Here is a 26,049-nt window from a genome sequence, read left to right as displayed (position 1 = left end):
TTATCTAGCCCTCTCTACAACCGTTCGAGCAAAAGAGATCGAAAAGATAGAAGGTAGCACCCGCACCTTCATCAAGTACAACTTCCCCCTTCCAGGCCTACTCCAAGCGTGTACGCAAACCCGCCACGAAGCCACCCCACTGATATGCGCCCACGCAACATTCTATTTCAAGTTCGAAATCTACTCATTACAGTACCCACGTTGTAGTCATGAGCTCTTGGAGCATGTCACCACAATCAAGCTTGGTTCGACTTTTGCCGATTATATCGCATGGTATCCCAGTCGGCGACGGGGTTTCACTAGAGAGTATGTACCTCCTGCTGAATGGCTGCCCAACTTGAAGAAAATCCACGTCTGGTCATGGAATGCGTACAAGCTCTGGCAAGAGGAAAAGATCAGGGCGGCTTTGAGAGCGTGGTGTGAGGATACTACTGTAGAAGTTGTCTTTGAGTCACTGGTAGGATGAGCGGTGGGCTGGGAGAGGGTACTCTCAGATGTTACGGGAAATGGCTTGTTAAAGAGAAAGCGAATCAAAGTAGTCATTATTGGTTAACTCGCACATTACACAATACATGGATCGCTCTCTTCGAGTCCGCTACTCGATTCTGTCGATCTCAACCCCCAACAAACATCCACATCTCTACCAAGCCATCAACACCCCCCCAAGATCCCTAAACTTAACCACCAAATCCTCCTTTCCGAACCAATTCCTCAGCGCAACTCTGAACCTCTCACTTGCCTTCTTCGATGCGCACATGACCTCCACCCTCTCCAGCTTCTGCAGCGGGCACACAATAAACCTGTCTCTATTCGCCTCAACGTATCGCGCGATTTGCATCGAAACCACCCAGGAAATCTGTAAAGTAGTACAGCTCTTTGCCCCCGCGCAACACGCGATCCAGGCGAAGTCGTTTCTGCGGGTCATGTTGAAGGTAGCGTTTGCGTAGACTAGAGCGGTAGCTTCGCTGCAGATTTGTTTACACGTGCGCAGGAAGGGGGGGATGGTGTGCGTGAATGGGTGTTTGGAGTATCCCTGCAGTTTGAAGAACCCTACGCAGGTTGAGAGACCGACGAAGGTGTAGATTTTGTTGCGGAGTTCGGCGGGTAGGCGGAGGATTGGGGATGTGGGATGAGTGCTATGTTGCTAGTTAGTGCAGTTTAATAGATGTGTAACAGGATGCGTACATCGTGGACATTGCGCTGTTGGTTTGGGGGGCTGCAGGTGTGGTCGTGGTTGTGGCTGCAGTCTCCATGTTGGGCAAGTAGGGGAGGCTGTGTATGTTTATTTTGAACAGTGGGTGGTATAACGGCAAGTACGCTAGCCGCACCATCAGTTCCAAGGTTCTCTAAATGCACTAGTCTGAATTAGGCGAATCACGGTGAACTGTTTATTCACGTCAAGTCCTCTCTCTTGTTTAGGTAACTACCCACTAGCCGAGACCAACACACCCTACATTCTCCAACCCACACATAATGGAACGTCCATCTTCTGCAGCCGTTGAAGTCGCCACTGCCATGTCCGAAACGTATGTCTCCGCGACCTGCGCCGTCACTAAACACTATTATCTACCTACTAACGCACACACCTCCTAGCACTCCTACCAACACCCTCACATCTCCTCTCCTCCGCCTCCCCGCTGAGTTGCGCAACAAGATCTACACCTACGTAGGCCACTCGGAACAGATCCACATCGCCGCGACCATTACCAATGCAAGCCCTGGCGATCCAACCCGCAACCCATCCAAATTCACCATGCAATTCCACCTCCCAGGCCTCCTCTCAACCTGCAAACAAACCCGCTCTGAAGCCACCGCACTCGTATACGCTCGAACCACCGTCGACACCCTTCCTGGAGACGCATGGTACTGGCTATACTCGAAGCACTCACACAGCCTCTGCGCCCACATAACTTGCTTACACATCAGCGAATGGTTTGCCGACCTCATGGAAGTGGAGGTTAACAAGCGTTTGAAAGACTCGCAAGATGCTACATGCTGTACCTTGCAGTTGCCACGTCTGGAGCATGTGCATGTCATCTGTAGGGGTTGGGCTGTGTATCTTTTGGATGGCTCGCTCATGAGGGAAGCGATATGGAAGTGGTTTGGCAAGGAGTTCTTGGACATTGTCTTTGAGGCGGGCGTGGATTTTCAATGTCGCCCTCCTGTCTCGCTCTTCGAAGCACGTGAGCTGTTCAGGGATTACTGGGAGGATGATATGGAAAGTTACTGAATGGAGACGGATGAGAATGGGTACAAGTCAAAGTATGGTAGCCGAGAACTGGAAGGCCTGCAAGTCAGCTCCTTGCGTGCTAAATGCCACGCGTCTGGCTTCTCGAATGTCGAATCAAGCTTTTCCTTCAAAAAGAATGTATCAGCACCTTCTACACCATCACTACTCCAACCCTCGCTGCAACAACACCGTCCAGATATCAATCTCACCATCCGCAAATTAAAAGACATTCTCTCACCAAAACACGACCAACTCAACCAAACCCCTCACCTTACCCCAGACTATCCTCCCACACCCGCAGAAACTCCACCTCCACCTCCTTCCCCTTCCCAAACTACCGCCTCACCGCCTGCCTATGATCCTCTCTCCTCATCGCCGCCCCTTCAATCTCCACTCTCGCCAGACACTGCAGCAGACCCGCCTGTGGCGACGCTTCCCCATCTGACCCTTTCCAACGATCATACATTTGCCGGACTGCATCGTGGGATATGCGGAGAGAAGAACATGTATACGGTAAGGGTATGCTACGGATAAACGATATACTGCCGCGGATGAAGGTGATGTCGTATGTGGCGAGGGCGTGGATCGGGTGCGTGGCTTCGGATGTGAATTGGCGGCATGTGAGGAGGATGGCGGGGGTGGATGAGCCGGGATGGGAGGGGCGGGGGAGGGAGAATTTTATGGTGGTGCTGAGGGCGAGGGATGCGTAGATTTTGAGTCGTAGTTCGGCTGGAAGGCGTAGTAGCGGCGATGTACGTTGGTTGCGGAGGGTGCTAGGGATGTAGTTAGTGGGCGCTGTGGTGTTGGTTGAGTGGATGGCGGGGCTGGCGGGGCTGGCGGACGCGTACATTTCAGACATGGTGGTGTTGCATCTGTCTGTTGGAGATGGTTTCCCGAGTTTGTGGGGATCATGAAATGTAGGACATCACGTGCGTGCGTTAGTCTTGGCTAGTAGGTAGTTGACCGAACAAGGCATAAGACTCGGAGAGAGCAAATAAGGTAGGGGCCTATGGTGCTGCTAGGCTATTGACTGCTATACCTCAATCTCCACCAGACATCCTTATACCTAGCAATCCGTCAACATCCCCCGGATCCCGCTGAACTCAACAGTACCACATCATCCTCCAAGAACCAATCCCTCGGCGCCACAGCTATTTGGTGCTAAATTTGGAACGTGGAGTTGCAGCGAGGGTTGGAGTATATGATAGCTTAGTCCGTGGATAATCAAGCCCATGAGTCGGGGTTTTGGCTATGAAAAGGTTGGAATGGGCGATTCGATGAGCAGTTCTTGCATCTTTGCGTACTGAGGGGGCTGATTCAGACATCTGTTGAAGATTGGTATATAACGTCGCACACGCTAACGATATCACAGCTCCTTCCCACCTCACACCACACCTCCACATAGTCATTTCCACATATGTGAAGAACTCAGAGACCGAACTGACTCTCCACCTCCCTCCTCTTCTGCTCCCTCTCCATCTCCTGGCGAATCCGCTCGACCTCCTCCGTCATGCCCTTCTCGCCCTTCTTGCGCTGCCTCTCCTCATACAGCGCTCTTCCCTTCATAATCCTTGCTACAATCTCCGCGGCGTTTACGTTTTGGAAGTCGTGGTTAGCGATTTCGCGGTATATGTTGAGGGCCTTGGGGACGGCGTAGGGGTCGAAGGCGAGGGGCATGAAGGTGGTTTTGCCGTGGTAGACGGTGAGGGGTTGGGCGTAGGGGAGCGTGTGCAGGAAGGCTTTGGAGAGGGAGAAGGGGGCGCCGAAGATGGCGGCGTGGACGTACTGGGTGGGTGGTTAGTGGGGGGTCGGATGGGGAAGGAGGGGAGGGGGGAACGTACTTTGCACTGCAGGACGCAGAGGCCGCGCTCGAAGATGTTCATGATGGGGTAGTTTATGCCTTTCCAGTGGTTGATGACTTCGTCGTCGTGGATGCCGGCGATGAGGAAGATGGGGCCGTAGTCCTCGCCGGACTTTTCTATGCGCGCTGCCTTTGCTTCGTCGGTGTACCAGCCGCCCTCCTTGGCGGCTTCCTCTTCGGATTGTGTGACGAGGCGGAGGAACTCGATGTGGCCCGAGGAAAACAGATCCCAGCCTCCGTCGACATAGATGACCTTTTGGCCAGGCTTGACGCCCTTGCCCTTGACCAGCTCGTGGAACTTGCCCTTTTCTTCCTTGACGGGTCCGAGTGCTGAGGCGGTCGAGGCCTGGCGGACGGTGCCGGGGCGCGGCGCAGTGGGGGAGGTAGGCGAGGTTACAGTATTGCTGGTGGTTGTCCTCCGTAGCTTGACGGGCCGGGAAGCATGCCAGTACCACACGTCGCAGCCCGGCGCGCGACCTGAGGCGTCGGTCGCATAGTCCTTGATGCGCTGGAGCATCTCCTCTCCCGTCTTTAACCGCTCCTTCTCATCGCCCGGGCCTTCGTCTCCGGACAGCCTCTTCTCCAGCGATGGTATAAAGTGCGACTTGGTGCACAGCAGCATGCGGCCCACGAGGTCGGTTGTCGAGATGCCGGGCGTGCGCTTAACCACCTTGAACCTTCCGGCTGCCTTGACATAGCGGTAGCAGTCCTTTCCGTCGCTGTCGGAGGTGATGTCATCGCCGTGGACGACGTATTGGCAGCCGTAGTGGGTGATCCAGGGCAGCGAGGTTACGTAGGGCGCCCTCGGGACGGCTTTGGTAGCCCATCGGCAGGCTTCGACGGCGGCGACACTGAAATCATTAGTCAAGGAAGTTGATAGGTAAAGGTAGTGATGGCGCGCACCGTTCGTCGAGGCGCATCACCGTGGGGCCCTTGTTCTCCATAATGGACTCATCCGAGTGCACACCGACGAACAGCTCGTTGCCCAGCTGGCGCGCCTGCAGCATGGCGCCAGCATGGCCTGGTTCCTGTAAGCGCTGAACATCTCGAATGTGGCAGTCGGCATACCGTGGTGAGCAAAGTCGAAACAGCCATCGACCCATATGCGCTGCTCCGAAACCTCGACGTCTTCCTGAGGATCCACGGGCCACTGTCCCTCTGAGGGAATCCACTCTCCCTGTGTTTCGTCAGTTGTTTGCGCAGCCTGGGCGTGGGCGGGTGGTGCGTACTCGTGCGCTCTGTCTGCGCTGCATCGTGACGTGGGGTAGTTGGCGGGGCTGGCAGCAACACGCAACAGTACGGCGGAACCTGGTAGTAATGGTGTGTCTGGCAGAGAGTCGGACGGTGTCGAGTCTGAACCGTGGGACTGGAAAGCTTGGAAGCTTGGAGCTTGGAAGCAACACCTGCCACTCTGGATTCAGCCTAACGTGCTGATAGCCGCACGTGGGCAAATGGCATAGTCAGTGAAGCTATGGCAATGTCGGGCGACAGGGGCAGAGGCGGTGGGCAGGGATGGGCCTCCGGCGGCTTGTTCCTGCGTCGGGATAGGTTCTCACGGTATCAGCTGTAGCCGCGAATCGAAACACGTTTTCGTTTTGCGCGCCAGTATCTGCCTTATAGCGTGCAGTCCCGTCTGCGTGTTTTCTCACCTACATTCTAACGAAGACACCGTAGTATATTTACAAGTAGGTATAGCAATGCGGCAATGTTATCAGGGTCCGTGGTGAAACAGCCCCTGATCGCTCGGTAGCCCCACACGTCTGGGAAGCACCTGGGCTACCAGCATGGCCGACAACTCCAGCCAGGGCCTCTTCTCCCGCCGCCCCTCGTTTTTCGGCGGCAAGACCAAGGGACAAGGACACAAGCAAACAAACTCGACCCTCGCGCCGCCCCAACTCAACATCACCCCCGCGGCCAACCCCGGGCTAAAGACACCCCCTCTCGAGCTCGACCAATACGAGTTTCCCGCCCGACTCGCAGCGACGCCACCACGACGCAGGCACGCCAGCAGCAGGCACAGCATCGCCTCGTCCGTCACCGATCTCGGGTCCACGCTGCGGAGGTCACGGTCCGCCTCGCTTCGCACCAACGCGTCGGCCTCGTCCTCGCATAAGAGGACCCCCTCGGCCACCCTGGCCCTCACCTACTCCCCCGAGAAGGCCCCCGTGCCCGCCAGTGTGACGAATGCCTCGCGGCCCGCCCTCTCCATATCCACCTTTTCGCGCAGCAAGCAAAAAAGCAGCGAGAACGTCAAGACCGAGGGCGGCAGTGTCCAACAACCCCAGGCCCAGGTCTACGAGAAGAGCCCCCTCAGCGCCGTCGACAAGCCCAAGACTCCCTTCGGTAACATGGCTGTCCCCATCCCGCTGCGCCATCCCCCCTCACAGAAGGAGATCCTCCAGGCAAACCAGCAGTCCAACCGCACGTTAGCACCTGCCGCCCCCATCCCCGTCCCCAATGGCTCCAACCCCAACCTCGTCTTCCAGCACATCCACGAGCTCGCCTCAAAGCGCATATCCACCCTCGACTACTTGAGGAAGGCGTACGTACAGCCGCTCCCCCACACCTGCTATGACTAACACCCCCCAGCCACGAAGGCCGCATCTACTGGTTCAACACGCTCCTCTTCTCCAAAACAGACCTCACGCGCCTCCCCTCCTTCACCACGCGCAACCAAGCCCGGCGCGCCACCCACTACCTGCTCCTCGGCTTCTCGCTCCCAACGATCCTCGACCTAAACGCCAACTCCCCGTCCGACTACCTCAAAGCCCTCAACGCCCTTTTGTTAGAATTCGAACAATACCAATCCATCCACCCCGCCGACGGCTCCACCCCCTCGTCCCTCTCCCGCGCCCGCCTCCCCCAGATGTTCAAGCGCGCAAACATGGGCATGGGCATGGGCATGGGCATGTCAATGGGCAGTAAAGGCCGGCGGTCCAGCAGCGCAAACGGCGATTTCCCACTGCTCACTCCAAGCAACAGTTTTACTGGCTCGGAAACAAGTGGAGGTATGGGCGGCGGCTTTGACTCTCCGCCTACAACAGACGACTCCTTGCTTCCGAATGAGAGCTACACGCATCTCCAGACCCCGAGCTTACCGTTCGACCCTGATTTCTTCAGCACGTTTGCGACGCTGTGCGATGTCTTGATTGATTGTTATACGAAGATACTTAGTATGCTTAGTACGCCTGAGAGTGTGGCGAGTGCGGGGGGTGGCGTGCCTAGTTTGGTGGGGGATCTGTTTAACAAGGCGGATGCGCGGGTGAGGAAGATTATTCTTGCGGGGGTTGTGCGCGAGTTTGAGGATAGTTGTCGGGCGGGACTCAAGAGTGAGGTTGGGGGTGTGGGCAAGGTTGTTCTTGGGGGGTTGATGTAGGATTGGGGAAGATGATGATTTATGTGGCGGGCCATTATGATCTGGGCTCTTTATGATATCCAACAAGGTACACGGATGGGCGTTTTTTCTTCCTTCTCTTCTTCTTTTGGTCAGCTACTTCCTTCTTGCATGGAGATGGAGTTGGAAATTTAGAACATACGGTAGCATATGGCATGGTTATAGCATAGCATGAGTAGGCCAGACAGGGATATACGCTGGCAAGCGTAAGAACCCTCTTCTACAGCACAACGAATGTGCTTCCAATAAACTAATGCCAACACATCCACATCCGCATTCTCTCTCAATCCCAGGGCCAGCCGTTCAACATCCTCCCTTATCCCCTCCACATCCCAAAACGTATCCGCTGATAAATCTCAGCAATGGCAACACCCGCCTCCTAAGCAGCAGCCGCTTCGTTCTTCTCCACAAGATCCACAACACCCTTCCCCCTACCCACCTTGACCTTTGTCTTCTTCGCCGGCTTCTTCTCCTGTATCAATTGTCAGCACACATCCCCCCTTCCTACCAGATAAACATACCTTAACCCCCTCACTCCCCACGGCATCCCCCTCATCAACCCCCTCACTCCCAAAAATCTCCTCCTCCTCATCCCTCAACTGCTCCTTCAAATCCGCCAGCTCGATCCTCATACTATACGCATCCTCACCATCAGCATAGTACTTGGCTTCGATCTTGTCGACGGTGAAACCGAGGGTTTCGCGGTAGAGGTGTAGGGCCGCGTTGTTGGAGACGCGGACGTGGAGGGAGACGTAGTGGGCGTTGAAGGTTTCGGCCATGGCGCGCTCTAGGGGGGGTTAGTAGGGTGTTAGGACGTGGGAGTGTTGGGGTGTTGGGATAGACGGATGGATGAATGGAAAAGAAGGGTGGTGCTGGTGAGAAAGGTTGACTTACGAGATTGTCTCATGAGCTTCTCGGCGAGTCCCAGGCGGCGGTGGGTGCGCATTACGGATAACGAAGTGATGTGGCCGTGCTGCACGCCGTCGGTGGGCTCTTCCTCCATTTTGGCGAGGACGTAGCCTACGATTTTGGGGGGGTCGTAGGGGGTTTTGGGGGGGCGGGATACCTGGGGGTTGTTAGTGGGGTGAAGGGTCATTTTGTATTATCCAGTGGCAGAGTATAGATGAATAGTCGAATCATCACGTGTTCCACGCAACAACACCCCGTTGCTCAATCATCCTTTGACCAATCGACCAATCGCAGACACGCTCAGCTCCTCATCCTCTATTCCCTCTCTTCACACCAGTTCCCAACTCTTTCTTCAACCCACTCTTTCTCAACCCCCACACAAGAAGAGCGACCCCCTCCATCCACAATGCTCATGAAACAAACTTACATCAACAGCCACATAGCTCAACTGCGGCCAACTCATCGCATGATACAAGTAGTACTTGCAAAAGTAGTTCTCGGGCAAATTCGTGATATTCGCAAGCTGGACATGCGGAATGTCCGATGGGCGTAGGACGCGGATATCCATTTTCGTGGGATATGTGTGTGGCTTCCTAGCTCTTTCTTTGTGTGCTAATTGCAATCGGTGTTGGTCTCTTTGGTGCAAGAGAGTAGTGGTGGTATGGGATTGGGAATGGTACGGGTGTACTTGGAACTTGCAGCGCTAATGCAAATGCGGATGGGGGATGAGCGATGGGGCTGGAAATCTGGACTCTGGAAGGCGGTTTGGTGAGGGAAGAGGGCGAGTGCGTTATGTAAGCAGGACTTGTGGGGTCAGGTCGGGGATTAGAAGTTAGCGCGGGGCTAAACGCCGACGCAACCCTCTGTCTCTTTACGAAGGAAGCCGGTGAACTCATGTCTCGACGTGACATCCAGCCATTAAGCCTCAAGCCTGATTCCGATCATCCATCATACGCTAGACTCCCATCCCGTTCGCACCATCAAACAGCCACCAGCCCATCCTCACCTACGCGCCTTCCCACAATACACAGATCCGGCAGCCCAAATGCATCCCTCACCTTCTCTCTTGCCTGAGCGTCCGTTAGGTTGACCTTTAGACGCCAAACTTCTATCTCTAAGAGCTTTAGTGAAGCAAACCATTCTTTGAGATATGCACCCTTCATTTCATCCTGTCCCTCGATGATAGCCCGCCCATTTCCTTGCGTCAGCCACAGATGCTCGATCCTTCCGAAGCCCGCAGTCGGTAGGTTGGAAGAAGAAAAAAACCGGAGCGCGAAGTAGCTAGGGACGAAGGTGCAGAGCGTGAAGGACAAAGCGCTGGCTTCGATGTAGATCTGGCGGCAGGTGTAGAGGATGGCGCGGACGCTGGGGTAGCAGCTGAGCACGTCTTTTTTGATGAGTAGCTTGTTGATGTTGATGGTGGTGTTGAGGAAGACGAATTTGTAGATCTTGTTGCGGAGTTCGGCGGGGAGGAGGAGGAGAGGGGAGGGGGGTTGGGGGGTGTGGGTGCTGTGGGGGTGTTAGGATGAGGGTTTGGGTGGGGAGGGGTGAGGGTACAATTCATCTTTATTGTTTACCGGTGGGAAGACGACATGCTTATCGTTGCTTCGCTCATCGTAGTCGTTGTTGAAGACGTCGTCGACGTCGCGGAGGTCTTCGTCGCGGTCATCTTTTTGGTCCGGGGGTAGGACGCGAGGTTTCATGGAACCTAGGTCGGAGAGGCGAAGCATCGTCAGTAAGTTGGCGATGCGACGCCGGTTTTGTGTTTCAATGTTGGATGTGATAGCGAGATAGCAGGTAGATGGTTGAGGAGCTATCAGTCAATGCCGGCCGCGACGCTAGTACAGGGTCTGCATGAGGACAAACGGTGATGGTGACTGCGATTTGGCGCTAATTACATGAGGCTGCAGCCAGAGGACGAGGTGACGTCCGAGCGATCCGAGACTGCCTGAAGACACGACTGATCTTCTTGTCTCAAACCGAATCTACCACCACTACTAGCTACTTGACATCGATCACACGGACAAACATATACTGTCGGAACAAACGCAGCCGTCTCACATCCCAATTTCTTCCCCATCATCCCAGCAAGCCTCTGTAGTGTTTGCGTGTTGCCCTTGTGATAATATTCATGATATCCAGCAGACACCCTCACGTAAACGTACTCCAGCCGTGGAAGCTTATACCGCCCCTCGTATTGCTCAAGCAATTCAAGCGTAGAGAATAGCATGGCAATCGACGTGATGAGTTCCCTCTTTTCACGCCCAATGTGTCCCAGGAAACGATGAAAGTCATATCGCGCATAATTGAAGCCGAACGTTGTGTGGGAAAAGAAGAGAGACTCGGACTCGCACCGGGTCTGACGACATGTTCGGATGAGTGAGACGGTGGGGGACATGGGCCCGCCCGAGTTTATTCGAGTGTGTATTGAGGCAGTCCGCGGGCGCAGCAGTGGTTCAATGGAAGAGTCGGCGAGAGCGTATCCGTAGATTTTGTTGCGCAACTCGCCTGGGAGGCGCAGCAATGGTGAGTTCTTGGCATTGGCTTCTGTGCTGTGCATGTCAGCGGGTCGGGCGAACATTTGCAGCGACAGTTCTAGAGAAAGAACTTACATAAGGTCGTGCTTGTCGACGGCCTCCTCGGGGATGGAAGGCAGAGTTGCGACGTAATTCATCCTGTGTCCGCCCATTTGAGTTTGGGGATTTCTCTGGTGGAAATCGGTTGATGGCTGGTTGGTCGCACTGAATCGCAATTGCAGCTGGGACTGATAGGCGATGGGTACATAGGCCGAGCTGTGAATTTCAGGACTCCAGCGAGCTATTGCTTACCCACTCTTGACCAAGGCAGTAGTCGTGAACGCTTATCCTAACCGAGTCAGCTCACGATTTACTCCATTTCACTGGACAGCACCCTCATATTCCAAAGTACAAGCCATAACTTTCGTATATATCCAAAACAGCTTCGAACCGAAATATATGTACGTGAACAGATATGTTACCAAATCGTGCATCCAACCCCATATTTCCCTTCGTAAATGCAAAAGACATAATCTCAAAAACGCCAACGAAATGCCCTTGTTGCTTATACTCCGTTGCCAAATGCGTAGTTCGAATCTTTAGAAACCTCTTTCTTGACTGAGAATCTCATCAACCATGGGTTTCACGGTGGGCATGTAGCCTTGCATGACTGGGCACCAGAGCGCCTTCTTCAGCCCCAGTTCTGTGGCCATGTAGTACATCAGCCGGTTTATCCATTCTCGCCGTGCTGCAATGTCTATTCTCCTGGGCTCAACTCCATGATCCAGAGGAGGTAGGTCTAGCGGGTGATCGTACGGGTGTGCAGGGTTGGGGTCAAAGATGTGATTCTTCTTCGCATTTTGGTCCAAGAGCGGGGTGTTCGATGGCGGACTCGCGCCAGGGGATTGGCCGCTTTCTGACTTGGTCCGAATGTTGCGGAGTTCGGAAAATGCCGGTGCTGCCTCGTAGGATTCCAGGGCCGTCGACGGCTCGCTTGAGGAAGACGCGATGGAAGTGGGTGTGGCCAGATGTGGTTGCGAGTGAACTGGCGGTGGTGTTGGCAGGTGAGTAGCGCTGTGCGGTTGCTTGCCTGCATTGCTATCCGGCACAAGTCCTGAGCTGAGTACTGAATCCATTGTACCCAGGGGCCATATGCAGATATAGCCCCGCATACCACATATGTCGGTAGCAGATTTCGTATCTATCGGTACAGTAAAGCTGCCAAGGATGGAGGAACAGTTCTTCTCAATGACCTCAACCAGGCGAGCGGTAGCGACCGAGTGATGCATGCGGAGGTTTGCGGTACTCAGAGCAGTAGGCATAGACTGACCCGGGGCTTCTTGAGGACGGAAAGATAGGCAAGGGTCCCGGAATCTCAACATCCAATTCAACATCTCGAGCAGATCACGTAGAACAAGTATGCGGCTCGTACGGTAGAAGCCCCAGATCCAGACGCGTTTCAAGCTCGGGTATATGTGAATCTCTTCCGGTGCGCCCGGACACCCCAAGAAGAGCTTCTGTAACTTGGCGTCGTAAGTCGACCGAGCCTCCGGTGTGTTGGGTGTCATATGATAATTCCATGCTGGTGTGACGTTTGCCTCCCAAGCTTCGTAGTCGCTTTCCAGTTCGAGTGCGCTCTGTAGGAGTTCTTGCAAGGCCATGCGGTTGGTAGGTGGGTTTGGACTTTGCTTGGTCTCGTGCCATCTGGCATGTAGCATTGCCGCTCGCCATATTAGACGAATGACAAAGGCGTTGGAGTTCTTGTATAGACTTGGAAGTAATTCGTCTACTTTCACCACATCTCTCGTAGGTATCTGCGGGCGTCTTGCTGCCTGTAAGTTGCCTAATAGCTGTCGCAGGGTTAGCCATCAGCGGAAAAAAGGTGTTCATCTGTGACTGCAATTACCAGATGTGCATAGATGACTTCGTAAAGTCTGGCTGATATGATGTCGCTGTAGAACTCCTCAACCGTCCGCAATTGAAGCATAGCATTTGCGCCTTGGTTGTGAGCCAAGAAGGTGCCTTTCCGCTGCACGCTGGTAAGATTCTGTTCATCACGTTAGATCCTGTGCATACCATCAAGCTGTAACTAACAGACGTACCTCGTAGATGCCCATCAGATGCACTGAGCAAAGCGCAACATTCGTGGCTGCCTGCTTCTTATCCGCGATTGCCTTTGTCAACATCGGCAGGGCCCTCCCTACGCATTCCTCACCTAGTGCTTGCGCATGAGAATCATTGTATCTATTAGCGAAGTTGACGTAAGATACTGCGTCAACCGCTGTCGCGATCAATGAGTTCTCCGGGGCGTCTTGATACAAGAGCGGGATAAATGTCCACAGGGCTTCATCTGGTTGGTCGGCTGGTCGGTTCGGCGAGTCGGGCAGCACAAAGTCGTACACAAAGCGCTCGAAAGCTCTTCTACGGAAGTCCGGATTGAGCGACGGAGTAATAGTCAGCCGACTTAGATCGATGATTGCGGACGCAACGCTTGATGATTCTTGAGCCGGGTCATCCACAGAGCCACCAGGAGAATGTACACTACCGCTGGAAGAGCGCGTGTCATCCAGATGAGGTGGTGTTGACTCGTCGCTTGGTGGCGTTTTGATATAGGTGTTATTATAGGTGTTGCTGTAGGCGTTGCTACTTTCGGCAACGGTAGCACGTTGGTTTGACTTTGACCGCTTCCGCCACGACTCTTCTGCTCTTTGCGCAGCCGATGCCGTTTGGTTCCGAAAGAGAATGTCGGCTTGGTCTCGATATTTGCATTCATGGCCTGCCTTGCTACATCGACTGCAAGCTGGTCTACCCTCATCGCACTACTCTGGCATCAGCCTTGTCCGCATGACCGTCGTTGCCCTGCGCGTGGTGCAGCATGAAGAGCAGGGCAATTCGCAGAAATGGACAGAAAGAGATGCGTACCTTGACTTTACGGGCTCTGCAAGCCTCGCATCCCTTACTGGGTCGGCCACGATAGGACATGCTTATGCTCTGGAGGCGATGAGGCGGTAAGACGAAAGGGCGGCAAGCTCCGCAGTCGCTGCTGTTCAGGCTCAGGTAAGGTTCCTACGAAGCAAACACTAGCGCGGGCATCCGATTGCACAGAACAAAGAACGTCAAGTCTAATAACTATGTCTCCTCTCCGGTCCGCGAATGTGCTGCGTGGTCATCCGAAGGGTCCTGAGCCAGAAAAGGCGTAGCGGCGATCAGGCTGAAACCCAGGCCACGCTTTTACGAGCTTGGAATGGAGCGCCCGGTGACTGGCGGAAGATGGACCATAAGGGTTGAATGGCAGAGATCGAAGGGCATGGGGTCAGGCCCAGTGCTCGGGAAAACGGTGCTGCATAGTGGGTTGATGTGCCGTAGACTGCATAACTGCGTCACAAGCGACAGGCATCTCTCGTTGCTGACTCAGGACTTAGTGGTGTCTTGGCGCTCAGCGGCCTCCCGCTTGCCGACTGCGACGATGCTGCAACACCAGACGAGGCGTTCAACTCCATGCATGTTTCGAGGCACAGCCAGATAAGATTCAGACTTCTTAGTGTCGAAGTTTTTACTCCTTCTGGTGTACCCATCCCCTCATCTATTCTGGACTCCATTATTAGTCTGCAAGGGCGATGCAGGCCGCCTACTTTCGGAGCGCCTCAAATACGCCGACCAACAACTCCCGATACGCACCCGATCATCGCGAACACGCGATGCCAATGTTTCAACGGTCGTCTAGCAGGGAAAGATGGCATGTCATTTTCAACGGCTCCAGCGTTCGGAGGCCTAAAACCATGACATCAACTTGTCATTGGGCGCTGGCAGCAATCAGTAATCGGCCCTCTTCCAACGGGCGACTAGTAAGATTGACTGGACCGCTCCGCGAATTTAAGGTTTGGAAACCACTATGAGTTGCGGAGTATTCACCCAAGTCTCTCGACAGCTCGCCTCTACTATGACGTGCCAATGCGCTTGTGTCTTGAACATTGCGAAGTTTTCTCACCGGTGCCGGAAGCATAAAGGGGTAGCCGCATACATTGGAAGACTTTGTTTCACGCTACCCCGAGTTTCAATTTCGTCCACATTAACATCTGACAGGTGTCCGCACCAAAACCACAGGAGTAGCGAAGTCAACGCGACGCACATGCACAGACAGTAATTTTCGACGACGAGATGCGCTCATGCTATAGCTTCGCCAACAGGTGCCGACCACCATCCTCACTTCCCAACACAATCTCCTCGCTGCGCCAGTCCGGATTGAACGTTACCTTGTTGAGCGGATTTCTGCGATGCGCCATGTCGAAAAGTTCCTCATATACCCTACCATCATTTCTGCCCAACGCACTGTTCAACAGCCAATCTGGTATCGACCAGGCGTCCACCAGCTTCACCGCATGTGGTCTCAATTCGGCCATAAGGTCGATGATCCCATCCTGCAACGCAAAGACCGACTCGGGCGGCACGGCGGCCGTCATTGTAAATGAGGAGGCGAATTGGTCGAGGGTGTAAAGCGCGTACAGCTGGAAGCATGTGCGTAGGGCGGGCGATGCAGGCGGAGCTATGGATATGAGGCTGTTGTAGAAGTTCGTGACAAGAATTTGCTCTGAGTATGCGCGGCTGAGGTTATGAAGTTGAATCATCAGACGTGTCCACGGCTTCTTCTCAACAACACGTGCTTGATAAGCGCGGTAGGAGAGATCAGCCGCACGCCACTGGAACACGTCGACTATACCCTGGTCATCTACAACACCGTCTTTCAAGACGTTCTGAGGTAAGCGATGGTCTTTGTTGCGAAGATAAAACTGGAAGAGCTCGTCCGTTGGATCCTTGGCTGGTGAATCTGGGTCATTGACCGCATTCGACATCTTCTTGATGAGGTACGCAGCAACCTGCTGGGTAATCATCCAGTTGTCGCCCTCCACAGTTGGCTTGGAAAGGTAGTCACCGTTTAGCCCTACCAGCCCACTCCCACCACCGAAGCCATGGCCGCCCATTGCGCGTCGACAGGTCTCGATACCATCCGCAGCAAGCGTCGTACATAGGCTCTTCAGTCCTGAGCTCGCGCTGTGTAATTCCGCCAAAGGCCCAAAGTCGCCTTTCTCGATATTTTCTCTCGACTTGTGGTACAGCTTGTACATGTACTCGCCAGTATAATGCAACGCGAAAGTAGTCGCAAGCAACGGCAAGATCCGTATCTGTACGGTAGGGTAGTCCAAAACCTTCATCTCTCCGTCTGAAGGGTTGGCAGAATCGCGATCTTTGAATTGTCGCCGGATAGCGCAGTATCGCACAGCGACGGTAACAGCCCGCGCAAGGACCAGCCTTGCATGCATTATGATCTGTCCGCGTACGAACGTCAGACTTCCATATACGACAGCCGGATGACCAGCCCGAATGAATGCGCCCGTCTCGTCCGAAACCTCCGCATAGCGGCTCAGCATAGCCGACTTGGGTACGCGGAAGTGGTCGAAGAGCATATATCCGTTGTCCATACTTGCATATCCGTATTTCGGACCGATATCGCCTACTGCAATACCTGGCAGAGGTTGGTGGGTCTTCGCCTCCCGAATTTGCAGGATGAAAGTTTGCGGCCCGTGGGAGGCATACTCGATCTTCTGGCCTTTTCGGTCGGCCTTTTCTGATCCTTCGGCTGTGGAGGACGTTTTCGGCAAGAGCAATTGTGCGACCACAATCTATACGCGGCTACATTAGCGAACGCCCAAGGCAGACATAAAGTTCTGGAACAGTCGCACAAGAGGGGGCTGAATACGTACTGCATGCGTGGCGGTCTTCCCCATCGACCCATTCCACCATTTGCTCGCCGTAAGAGTTGGGCTGTGGATCTCAAACTCCTTCTTTATCGGGTCCCACTTTGCGACGGTTTCCAGGCCGCGTACGTTGCTCCCATGGCCTAGTTCGGTTTGCGCATAGCAGCCGATGATGTCGTAGTTGAGGATCTTGGGCATCCAATACTTTTGCTGTTCCTCGGAGGCTTGCTCGCGTACCGTTGTGACTGTGCGATGCGGTGCATGTCAGCTCCCAGCGCCCCGGTGGTACGATTATGCACGACATCTTTCTCAGCTGCAACCTTCCGTTGACTCACCGAACATGCTCATATGCAAGAAGTATGGGCTCATTTCATCAGTCAGGTATTCCGCCATCTGGTAGTCTTCATGGTCCCAGTCTTCTCGTCTCATCAATCGCTGGATGGCTTTCGCTCTTGCTAGGCCTAGGTGGTACCGCTCTGGTCGCGACAGATTCAGTTGCTGATCTTTACTGAAAAGCTTCTCCTTGCTCAACACACGGAGGACCTTTTCTTGCCGCTTCAGGAAGTCATCACGGCCTAGAAGGTGCTGTGCGAGTTGGTGGACGTCAATGCCCGAGCCGTCGCGTTCGGCTTGGAGGGTTGCTGTGCCATCGTGTGCGGGCTTGAGATGATCGGTGAAGTCTGCCATGATGCGATTGGCTACTCGTCAATTGTTTGCTTGACCAACAGAGTCAGTCGCAGGCGTTTCGAAGCGAGGTGGGCGAGTGCTTTTGAAGCCGACTGAGCATGCCGCCGGGCATTGGAGACAAGCTCCCATCGCGAATCTCAACGCGCCGGCAATAACGCGGAGATGTAAGCTGCATCACTGCCTCGGTATGCGCGGATCATGTGTGGTGGGCAGAAGCCGTCGATGTCGCGCGGAGAAGGTTGATGGCGCAAAGCTGCGGGGCGTCGAAATGCGGGGTCGCAGGGCTCGGTGGCCGTAAAATGGCAGCATTGCTATCGACTAGAAACATCCCGATGACTAACGAACAAACATCACCAAGCAAGGCCGCTCGTTGACACTACGATGCAGATCGGAAAGCATGATAGTATTACATGATAATGGCCAGCGTAATCATGCTACCATACGCCATCGAAACCAAACCCAAACACCAGAAGAGCAACCATTAACGAAATCCAATCCAACTAAGAAAAACGCCCCCGATTTTGAGATACCACCCAATGCAAGCTAATTGTACAGGATATCAAATGCCCGACCCAAGTCGTTAACCGAAATTCAACACCAGATAATCATACCCTAAACCATCGTTTCGAAACGAAAGACCGTAAGCGTCATCAACAGATTGGTGTACCGGTGCACCAAACTCGCATTGCCCAGAAGAAGGCAACAACAACATACCAATGAACAAATGATGGGGTTCACCGTTTATTCAATCACCGCGTCGGCCCAAGAGCTCAATCCGCCCTCCTCTTCCAGCACGCGCGTCATGTCCTCTTCAGCAAGTCGTACGAGGATCTCAAACGGCGCCTCCTCTTGGTTCGCAGTTTGTCTCCGTCGGGGAAGGAAGATCATGCCGCCATCACCCGGACCGTAAGATCGTCTGATGAACTCGGGTCGACCAGCCAGGGAGTCCTTGCCTAGATCCGTACCAGGTATGCCCCAGCTGATATCAGCGCCGAAGTTGAGCCACGACGAGATGTATATGTCTGAGCCGAACTTCAAGGCCAGTGCGACCTCGGTGTCGGTAATCTGCTCGATCGACTTGAAGAAGGTTAGGTGGCGGTTCACCCATTCGTCGTCGACGTCGAGGATCGTGCTCTTGATGGTGTTTATGACGTTGATGATTGTCGACTTGGTTACACTGCCGTTATTTGTCAGCTGGGGTTCTCAAACTTAATCGCGTTGCTCAAGATTTGGGAGTGCAAGGTTCAGGGCGCCACACAGTGTGACATGCGATCATACGGTAGTAGGGGCTAGACTCACCGGTCCTCTTTTGTGAGGTCTGAGACGTTCATTGTGCCTCGCGAGAACAACGCCATGTTTCCTGTGTAGTCTGTAGATACCGGAGGTCGTTGCCGTCTTCGCAGGTCTGTCGCGATCCCGATGCTAGTCTCTGCCAATCCGCACTTGGTCAAGCGACTTGCTCTAGCGCGGGTAACATGCGTCCAGACCAGGGCTGCAAGGACGTTGCACATTGTCGGAGGGGTGTTCTCGGGAAACTGTGTACGTAAGGTTTCCCTGTACTCGCGTACTCGTGATGCTGGGATGACGAAGAGCCTCTGGGTACATTTCGTCTCTTTAGGTAAGGTTTGAAGATACCGGGGTGGGCCATCACAGTAGCAGTCTGCGCTGGCGCTGCCTTGGGGTGGCTTGATCTGCTCGTCAACAGCTTTCCGCATCTGGGACTGCTTGTCGGCGACGCTTTCCATGTCTGCTTTGGTCAGTCATAGCTTGAGCACGCAGTGAGGAGTCTTACGCATGATCTTGTGTTCTTCAAAGAGTTGCTGCTTCGAAAGGCTGGACACATTCTCGGCGAATGTTTGCCAGAAAAGGGTGACACCGGAGAAGTCAAAGACACTGTGGTGCATATACATCGACAGGACAAGGCCGCCAGGTATGAAGAAAGCCTGGGTTCTCATTGCTGGTGCATCGCTCTTGTTGAAGTCTACCTTGCCCTCGCCGTCTCTTGGAATACCAGCATACTCTGCGAGATCTTCCGGCACAAACATCGACGACTCGAAAGCACTGGGTGGCATGCCATCTCTTTTGAGTTGCTCATAGGTGTGTGGAAAGTTCTTCTCATGGTACGGGATTTGCTTCGATCGAAAGACACGACTCAGGTGCTTGCTTGTGATCTCCGCTGGATAGTGGAGAGCAAGCTTACCCGCTTCTCGGTCGGCAAGTGTGAGAGTGCCAGCCAGAAAGGGAAATTTGTTGAGTGTGAGGCGAAGCCCAGCATTCAGAGACTGGATGGCATCCTCGGCGAGATTTTGATCGGGAAACTGCGGATAACGTCAATTTCTGTCAACACGACGAACGATTCGGGCGAACATACAGGAAAGATGCACAGAGTCTGTATGTAAACGCGCACTACATTTTGGTCTAGACATGAGAGATGAAACGACTTCATCGGTATGGGCGGAACGTGTGGTTTGGCCAGCATCTCGAGGAAGCGGGGAATGGTGCTAGTGATGGGATCAAAAAGCCGGCCGTTGCGCGATACTAGGGGTAATTCAAGGGACATGGTCGTGGCTTTTGCGTAGTCAGTATATATACCGGTGCGATGAAGAGTCACACATACGACGAATTGGGTGAGCAAACACCCAGGCATGTGAAGCACGAGATGATTTTACCCCCTTCACCGCAAAAGGCCCCATTGAGCTGCGCCTGGTGTGACGGGAGGCATTGGCCCACTACGGGCCGAGAAGGACTATGACCGCATGCGGAAACATCTGTGCGCATAAGCCACGCTCATTCCCGCCTTCCCCGCCTGTCTGCTTATTCGTGATTCACACTCAACCCTTGACGTGCGCCAAACGTGTCTCGTGCCGTCTTCCCCGTCCGCCTTGCTCGACCGTGCCTGAGTTACCAAACCTCGCGTAACGGATGAGGTGCAGCCGATGCGGCAACGTTCAGAGAGGGTTCCCGCCGACAAACGAGATGGGCACGACTAGGACCGTTCGTATGCGTTGCTTTTCCATCTCGCCAATCCTCGCCTTTCGAGGCTGAGGTTAGCGACAATATGCAGCTCGAAAAACATCAATTTGCTATTCTGTGACGTCTATGCCCCTGGCGACAAGGGTGGGGCGCATAGGAGTTGTCCTTGTTTGTCGACTGTCAAAATCAGGCTGTCATCCACGTCCTTCGATCGTGCTGTCGCTGCGGGACTTGTCGCGGCACAGCGTGACATTCCGATCGTATCTGAAATTGCGGGTTTGGCTGCTCTTCAACCTGAATGGCCCATGTGACCAGGATGCCACGAGGCATTGTTTGATCATCGATACCAAACTAACTGCAGGCAAATCAATACACCGGAAGTGCTGCCTTTCTTTAGTCGGTGTGCGCCTCAAGCAAGGTCAAATTGCAGCCCTATGACCAGGCGCTTGGATGCTTGTGTGCCCGAACCACTTTTGCGACAGAAATGCATCCGCGTTTAGCAGCGCTGAGCGTGTCATGGCAGCCTGGAGGGATCCGCGAAACCAAGGAGCCAGCGCTAGCACATAGTTGCTTTCAACGTCCCAGTCAATGTGAACACGTTTTTCATGACTGCCTTCGACAAACCAGTCTCGCCGCAGTATTGAGAGCTCACCGAAGCTAGCTACCATGGTGACACTCCAAATAGCATCTGACAGATAGCGGTGTGATGCAGCGCCTCTGAGCAGGCTGTGAGTGTAAACAATGATGCGTCATATGATCGGTAAGGCCTTTGGGGAGACACGTCGCCGGCGGTCCTTCGGTTAGTGGGTCGTTACCACCGCGAAATGCCAGCAAATACCATCAGCATCGCTAAGGAACAATCAAACAGAACCCTTGTCGGCAGTAAGATGACGAAGATAGATGTCGATGCGGCTGCAGCCATTGTGGCTGACTGATGCAATAAGCCCCACGTTATGTGCGACAGCACTGCCCAATAAGCGACAAGCGCCATGCATGCAGCGTCTTTCGAAAAGGAAATAGCATGCTCTTCTGATCAATCGGGCTCGTTCCAGGCAGCTGCATTGCGGAAATATTTGCAGAGCATCGAAGGCTTCCATGCGCCTTGTAGCCTCTTGCATTGAGGGACTATCTAGGCGACACCGTAGGATTAAGGTTTGTAGGCCGTCGCACAGCGAACGGCGGTATGCAAGGCCGGGTAGACGACCCGGAACAGCGTTGGGCGGGAGAAAACAACGAATTTGTGATTGAACGTACGGGGGCATAGGCGCCTGAGGAAGTAAAAACTGGAAATGTGGATCGAGTCGGGCTTGATATCATGCAGCCGCGGCAACCATGCGACCTGGGGAATTGATGGCATCCTTCGTGCAAAGTTATGAGATTGTGACACGCGTGTAGTGACACGCTCAGGGCCGGCGCGTAATGGAAACCCCGGAGGTCTGATGTGATGGCATTTTGAGAATTGCACGTTGAGTGGTTCTGTCCAAGAGGCCGTGCCGACCGGTCGCAAACCTCTCTGCTAGTCCATGAACGGTGAAGGAGCAGTGGCCATCGGCACAACGACTCGCGTGACAGTCCTCCTTTCATGCATCGAACGCGGGCGGAATTGCCGAACGGTGTGTTGAAGCTGTGCCGCATGCAACTAATTGATGCCAACAGTTATGCGAATCTGCATCGCCTTCTTATCGAGATTGCCGGTGACCTTGGGCCATCATTACGGCTACGAGCGTGCGGCGGGGCCTTGCACAGCTATTAGCGCCGGGAGTGAAAGCGTTGCGGGGTTTCGCGGAATACTTCCCCGCGAATCTTGTGATACGATCGGCTAAGGAAATATAATCTTGATGAAACCCCGCATGCGAGTCGTTATAGCCGAGCGTTTGTAGCAAGCTCATCATGTAGTACAACACCTCAATACCCAGGTACGAAGAGTGGATACGGAGCATTGGCGGTCAAGTCCCAGATGCTTGGGCGGGAACGAACAATACGATGATGGAAGACCGATGTTGTATGGTGCCGAAGCACTCTGGGCGTAACGTGCTGCCGAATAGTGTAAGCGTATATGCAGATATGCTCATGGCGTTGTGCTGAACATATCCTAGCCTCTCTTCAGTCGGCTTCTCCGATTTGCCAACCGGAGACCTGCGCGTATAGCTATCGACGATGTTCGGTTGAATATGCAAAAGACCCATCTAGAGTTACTCTCGGATGTGCTAGCCCTGAGGGAAAGGCTTCTCGGCACGTCGACGAGTGCGACTCGTGAGGCACTAGAAAGACGGGAAGAGGTATACATCGCCGTAATAGCACCTAGAGGCTATGAATACGCAGTAGCGGTGTTGGCGATACTTGCTCTTGGAGCTGCTGTAGTGCCACTGACTCCAGCCCTACCCGTAGAAGAGGCAGTTTACTTCATCGAGAAGTCTAGATCGGTGCTGATTCTTGCCAGCTCATTGAATATGAGGAAATGCCGCGACCTGGAAACCCGGATTGCATCCATAAGTAACAAGGGCTTCCAAGCCGTAAGCATTCAGACAACGATTTCGTGTCTTACCCTCCATGCTGGAGACATCATCATCTCTTCCGACCGTACTTTGGATGAGAATGCACCCGCTGTGGTCATCTTCACCAGTGGGACTACTGGGTCACCTAAGGGTGCAGTTATGCGAAGATCCTTCATCTTTGATTGTGCACTCGAAGTGGCAGATCATTACCAGCTGACGGAAGATGATGTCGCTCTCCACGTTCTCCCGGTGCATCATGCGACCGGTGTTGGCATCAACTTCTTCCCATCTCTCGTGGCTGGTAGCCGGATCGAGTTTCGCAGCGGAGGCTTTGACGAAGAGCAGATGTGGGAGCGATGGAAACAGGGCGCTTCAGATACCGAACGACAACTGACCGTATTCTCTGGTGTACCTACTATATACATGCGGATGAGAAGGTACTATCAACAACGAATAAGCAAGCTACCCGCAGATGAGATAGCGAAGTACGCCGCGGGCGCAAGACAGTTTCGAGCCTGCTTATGCGGAACATCAGCACTGCCGCAGCCACTCGATGACTTTTGGAAGCATCTGATGCAGAAGCCTATCCTGCAACGATACGGAGCTACCGAGTTTGGGGCTGTCTTCAAGATGCGCCTCGGCGACGAGAGCGTGCCAGAAGGTTCAGTTGGTGAACTCGCCAGCGGCGTTGATGTCAAGCTATCCGAAGGAGACGAGGGAGAGGTGCTCGTGAAAAGCCCAGTAAGTGTTATATGAGTCGGGTTGATAGGTCGCGCTAAGCAAGTTTAGCATATGTTCTCAAAGTACCTGCGTGATCCTGAAGGAACTGCAAAAGCTCATGATCGGAATGGCTACTTCCGAAGCGGCGACATTGCGCGACGAGAGGGCAAATATTACTTCATTATCGGTCGAGCGTCTCTAGACATCATCAAGTCAGGCGGATACAAGATCTCGGCTCTGGACGTCGAGCGCGAGCTGCTGAGTCTACCATATGTAGCCGAAGCCATGGTGGTTGGTGTACCCGACGAGGAGTACGGGCAACGGGTCGCCGCACTAGTCTCGCTGCAGAATGAGGAAATGTCTGCTCCTTTCTCGGCTTCCAGCGATGGTTCTCAATATGTCTTGACGATCAAAGACTTGCGACGAGATCTACGGGAAAGGCTAGCTGGGTATAAGCTACCCACGCTCCTAAGGATTGCAGATGGGGAATTTCCGAAGACAGTTACAGGCAAAGTGCAAAAAAAAGTTCTTGGGCCTCGCTTCTTCCCTGCAGATTATCATCGGCGTCCAGGAGTACAGGAATGGGACGCGCGATCTCCGAAGACCTTGGCGAAGCTTTGATCTTTCGGGCTTATCGTACCGAACATTTTTCTGCGCGTCATTTCGATCGAGATGAATGATCAACGTATGTTCGCCATAGCGCATATCTAGATGTTTACGGCTCATCATCGCATAAACGAAAAGTAACTGTACCATTCCATTGCAATGATAGTGGGCCCTTTCGTTGTCATGACGGAACAAAGATCATTGGGCAATGGCGCAGGGGCTACAGAACGTGTTCAAGTAAAGTAGCAAGTAAAATAACATTACACAATTGCAAAAGAGCTTCCTCGTGCTCAGTATTTTAGCGCACTTATCTTCTTAGTGTTCTCAGTGCTGCTTTGTACGTCGAGGTACCTCCTTGTTTCCTTCGAAGGTTTGCATGCGGCTTCGCGCGTCGAGGGGGACCTGATAGCATAGTCTCCACGAAAATATTCGTTGTCTTCGATAAAGGTGTCCATGGTCTGCTCGTTATAATCAATACTTTGGCAATAGACCTCTTTGCGCGGCCCGTCAATTCTTTCAGCAGATTGCAGAAAAGCGCAATAACCTCATCGGTTGACGATGTTGCGGGGACAGAAGAAATCAAAATGTCTAACTCGACAACGATGTATACTTCCCGACAAACGTTTTCGAGGGTAGCCCCAAGGATCTCAAGCCACTCCTTCGCCGTGGTAGCGTTGCGAAGCTGCGTGCAGCTTAGCGCCGTCGATTTCCGAGAGTGCGCTGAGTCGCCCAATGTAAGCGCCTGAGCGGCAAGTGACTTGAGAATGTCCAGCGCGTTCGGGGTTCTGGTGGCTCGGTCAGACAGTTGTACGTTTACTGCCCAAAGTGTTGTGATGTTTTTGCTCTTCAATTCTTCAGTTACTCTGACGGCCGCGTCGCGCAACGCCCCTCGTTCCTGGAAAGTACCTTTGACCAGCATGAGTGACGGCTCTGAGTACTCTGCAAACCTTTTCAACGTCTGGGATTGCCAAAAAGCATTTGGAATGTTGACCTGCTGAGTTCGTCGGCGCAGATTTCGTACCATGACGGCCTGACTGTAGCTCTCAATTGGATCAAATGATGATAGCTCCGCTGCGATTCGCACCATTTCCGAGAATTGCAAATCCGATACCTTGTCGTTTGTATCCACGAGTGAGGATGAATTGATGGCTTGGTGATCTATGTACAGTAAGCAGGCGTTGACCTCGTCATATGAACACTGTTGACGTACTGATCATCATGCATCTCATCTCAAGGATGGTGCTTTCAGACCTCTCCACTCGATCAGCCATCAACTTCACGATCGTGTGCATCTGTCTCAGCTCCACATGAGACCCCGCAATGGCTAGCTGCTCGATATTCCGTGAGCCCGCCTCGATATTTTCCAGAACATCATGGTAGCGTAGCTCGGCAGGACGCGTAACAGAATGCACGATGTGACGCAGAGTACCCTCTCGGTACCAATCATGGGCGCGGATCAAGAACCGGATGATCTGTGCATACAATGCTTCTACAGCATCTGTCATTCTCGTCGTTGGGTACAAGATTGTCGCTAGTTCAATGCGAGGAAGAGCATCTGCGATACGAGCGAGACCCTTTGCTATGCTTGCGATGACACCTTCATGGTTTAAAAAGGCCTTGTTGTTGCGTTGTCAACATCGAATCGATCTCGATATCTCATGCTATGGCCGGGGCGACTCACTACGAAGAGAAATTTCATTGCGCCCCAAGCTAGGGCGACATACTCTGGATGATGCTGCGCCAGTATGTCGAATATGTTTCCATAATGTATCAAGCGGCTGGAAAACCGTTCTAGCCATTTCCCTGCTTTGTTGCTGCGAGAGGATGCGTAATTATTGCACGCGATCTTTACGACGTTTTCCAAGCCTTGCAAAGTGGCCGACTGATTGGCGAAATCGACCTTGC

General features: G+C 53.5%; 9 protein-coding genes across 9 annotated transcripts; 3 read left to right on the top strand and 6 right to left on the bottom strand.

The window, feature by feature from the left end:
* Positions 1 to 1,473: 1,473 nt before the first annotated feature.
* J4E84_007333 (uncharacterized protein) lies at positions 1,474 to 2,230 on the top strand (the record flags this gene model as incomplete). The annotated part of the gene is made up of 2 exons (XM_049389918.1): positions 1,474 to 1,526; positions 1,594 to 2,230. 2 exons carry the CDS (start codon positions 1,474 to 1,476, stop codon positions 2,228 to 2,230), a joined length of 690 nt encoding a protein of 229 aa, XP_049242218.1.
* A 1,428-nt stretch (positions 2,231 to 3,658) lies between these two features.
* On the bottom strand, positions 3,659 to 5,344 carry J4E84_007332 (uncharacterized protein; the record flags this gene model as incomplete). Its single annotated transcript, XM_049389917.1, has 5 exons — positions 3,659 to 4,015; positions 4,072 to 4,942; positions 4,995 to 5,112; positions 5,160 to 5,268; positions 5,321 to 5,344. 5 exons carry the CDS (start codon positions 5,342 to 5,344, stop codon positions 3,659 to 3,661), a joined length of 1,479 nt encoding a protein of 492 aa, XP_049242217.1.
* A 531-nt stretch (positions 5,345 to 5,875) lies between these two features.
* Positions 5,876 to 7,202, top strand: J4E84_007331 (uncharacterized protein; the record flags this gene model as incomplete). Its single annotated transcript, XM_049389916.1, has 3 exons — positions 5,876 to 6,633; positions 6,681 to 7,099; positions 7,177 to 7,202. 3 exons carry the CDS (start codon positions 5,876 to 5,878, stop codon positions 7,200 to 7,202), a joined length of 1,203 nt encoding a protein of 400 aa, XP_049242216.1.
* Positions 7,203 to 7,864: 662 nt separating this feature from the next.
* ARD1 (N-terminal acetyltransferase A complex catalytic subunit ard1) lies at positions 7,865 to 8,962 on the bottom strand (the record flags this gene model as incomplete). Its single annotated transcript, XM_049389915.1, has 4 exons — positions 7,865 to 7,957; positions 8,007 to 8,272; positions 8,380 to 8,551; positions 8,822 to 8,962. The coding sequence occupies 4 exons, from the start codon at positions 8,960 to 8,962 to the stop codon at positions 7,865 to 7,867; spliced, it is 672 nt and encodes a 223-aa protein (XP_049242215.1).
* Positions 8,963 to 9,374: 412 nt separating this feature from the next.
* Positions 9,375 to 9,988, bottom strand: J4E84_007329 (uncharacterized protein; the record flags this gene model as incomplete). Its single annotated transcript, XM_049389914.1, has 2 exons — positions 9,375 to 9,903; positions 9,984 to 9,988. The coding sequence occupies 2 exons, from the start codon at positions 9,986 to 9,988 to the stop codon at positions 9,375 to 9,377; spliced, it is 534 nt and encodes a 177-aa protein (XP_049242214.1).
* A 1,521-nt stretch (positions 9,989 to 11,509) lies between these two features.
* Positions 11,510 to 12,711, bottom strand: J4E84_007328 (uncharacterized protein; the record flags this gene model as incomplete). The annotated part of the gene is made up of 2 exons (XM_049389913.1): positions 11,510 to 12,680; positions 12,707 to 12,711. The coding sequence occupies 2 exons, from the start codon at positions 12,709 to 12,711 to the stop codon at positions 11,510 to 11,512; spliced, it is 1,176 nt and encodes a 391-aa protein (XP_049242213.1).
* Positions 12,712 to 15,079: 2,368 nt separating this feature from the next.
* J4E84_007327 (uncharacterized protein) lies at positions 15,080 to 17,350 on the bottom strand (the record flags this gene model as incomplete). Its single annotated transcript, XM_049389912.1, has 3 exons — positions 15,080 to 16,588; positions 16,670 to 16,908; positions 16,984 to 17,350. 3 exons carry the CDS (start codon positions 17,348 to 17,350, stop codon positions 15,080 to 15,082), a joined length of 2,115 nt encoding a protein of 704 aa, XP_049242212.1.
* Positions 17,351 to 18,091: 741 nt separating this feature from the next.
* J4E84_007326 (uncharacterized protein) lies at positions 18,092 to 19,910 on the bottom strand (the record flags this gene model as incomplete). Its single annotated transcript, XM_049389911.1, has 4 exons — positions 18,092 to 18,527; positions 18,650 to 19,097; positions 19,143 to 19,668; positions 19,722 to 19,910. The coding sequence occupies 4 exons, from the start codon at positions 19,908 to 19,910 to the stop codon at positions 18,092 to 18,094; spliced, it is 1,599 nt and encodes a 532-aa protein (XP_049242211.1).
* A 2,863-nt stretch (positions 19,911 to 22,773) lies between these two features.
* On the top strand, positions 22,774 to 24,159 carry J4E84_007325 (uncharacterized protein; the record flags this gene model as incomplete). Its single annotated transcript, XM_049389910.1, has 2 exons — positions 22,774 to 23,559; positions 23,608 to 24,159. 2 exons carry the CDS (start codon positions 22,774 to 22,776, stop codon positions 24,157 to 24,159), a joined length of 1,338 nt encoding a protein of 445 aa, XP_049242210.1.
* Between the last annotated feature and the right edge of the window lie 1,890 nt (positions 24,160 to 26,049).

Source organism: Alternaria hordeiaustralica, assembly GCF_023758085.1.
Source record: "Alternaria hordeiaustralica strain BMP 2776 chromosome Unknown scaffold_16, whole genome shotgun sequence".
In the NCBI taxonomy this organism is placed as follows: domain Eukaryota; kingdom Fungi; phylum Ascomycota; class Dothideomycetes; order Pleosporales; family Pleosporaceae; genus Alternaria; species Alternaria hordeiaustralica.
Note: the sequence above shows the minus strand (reverse complement) of the source record. Positions and strands in the feature narration are given on the sequence as shown.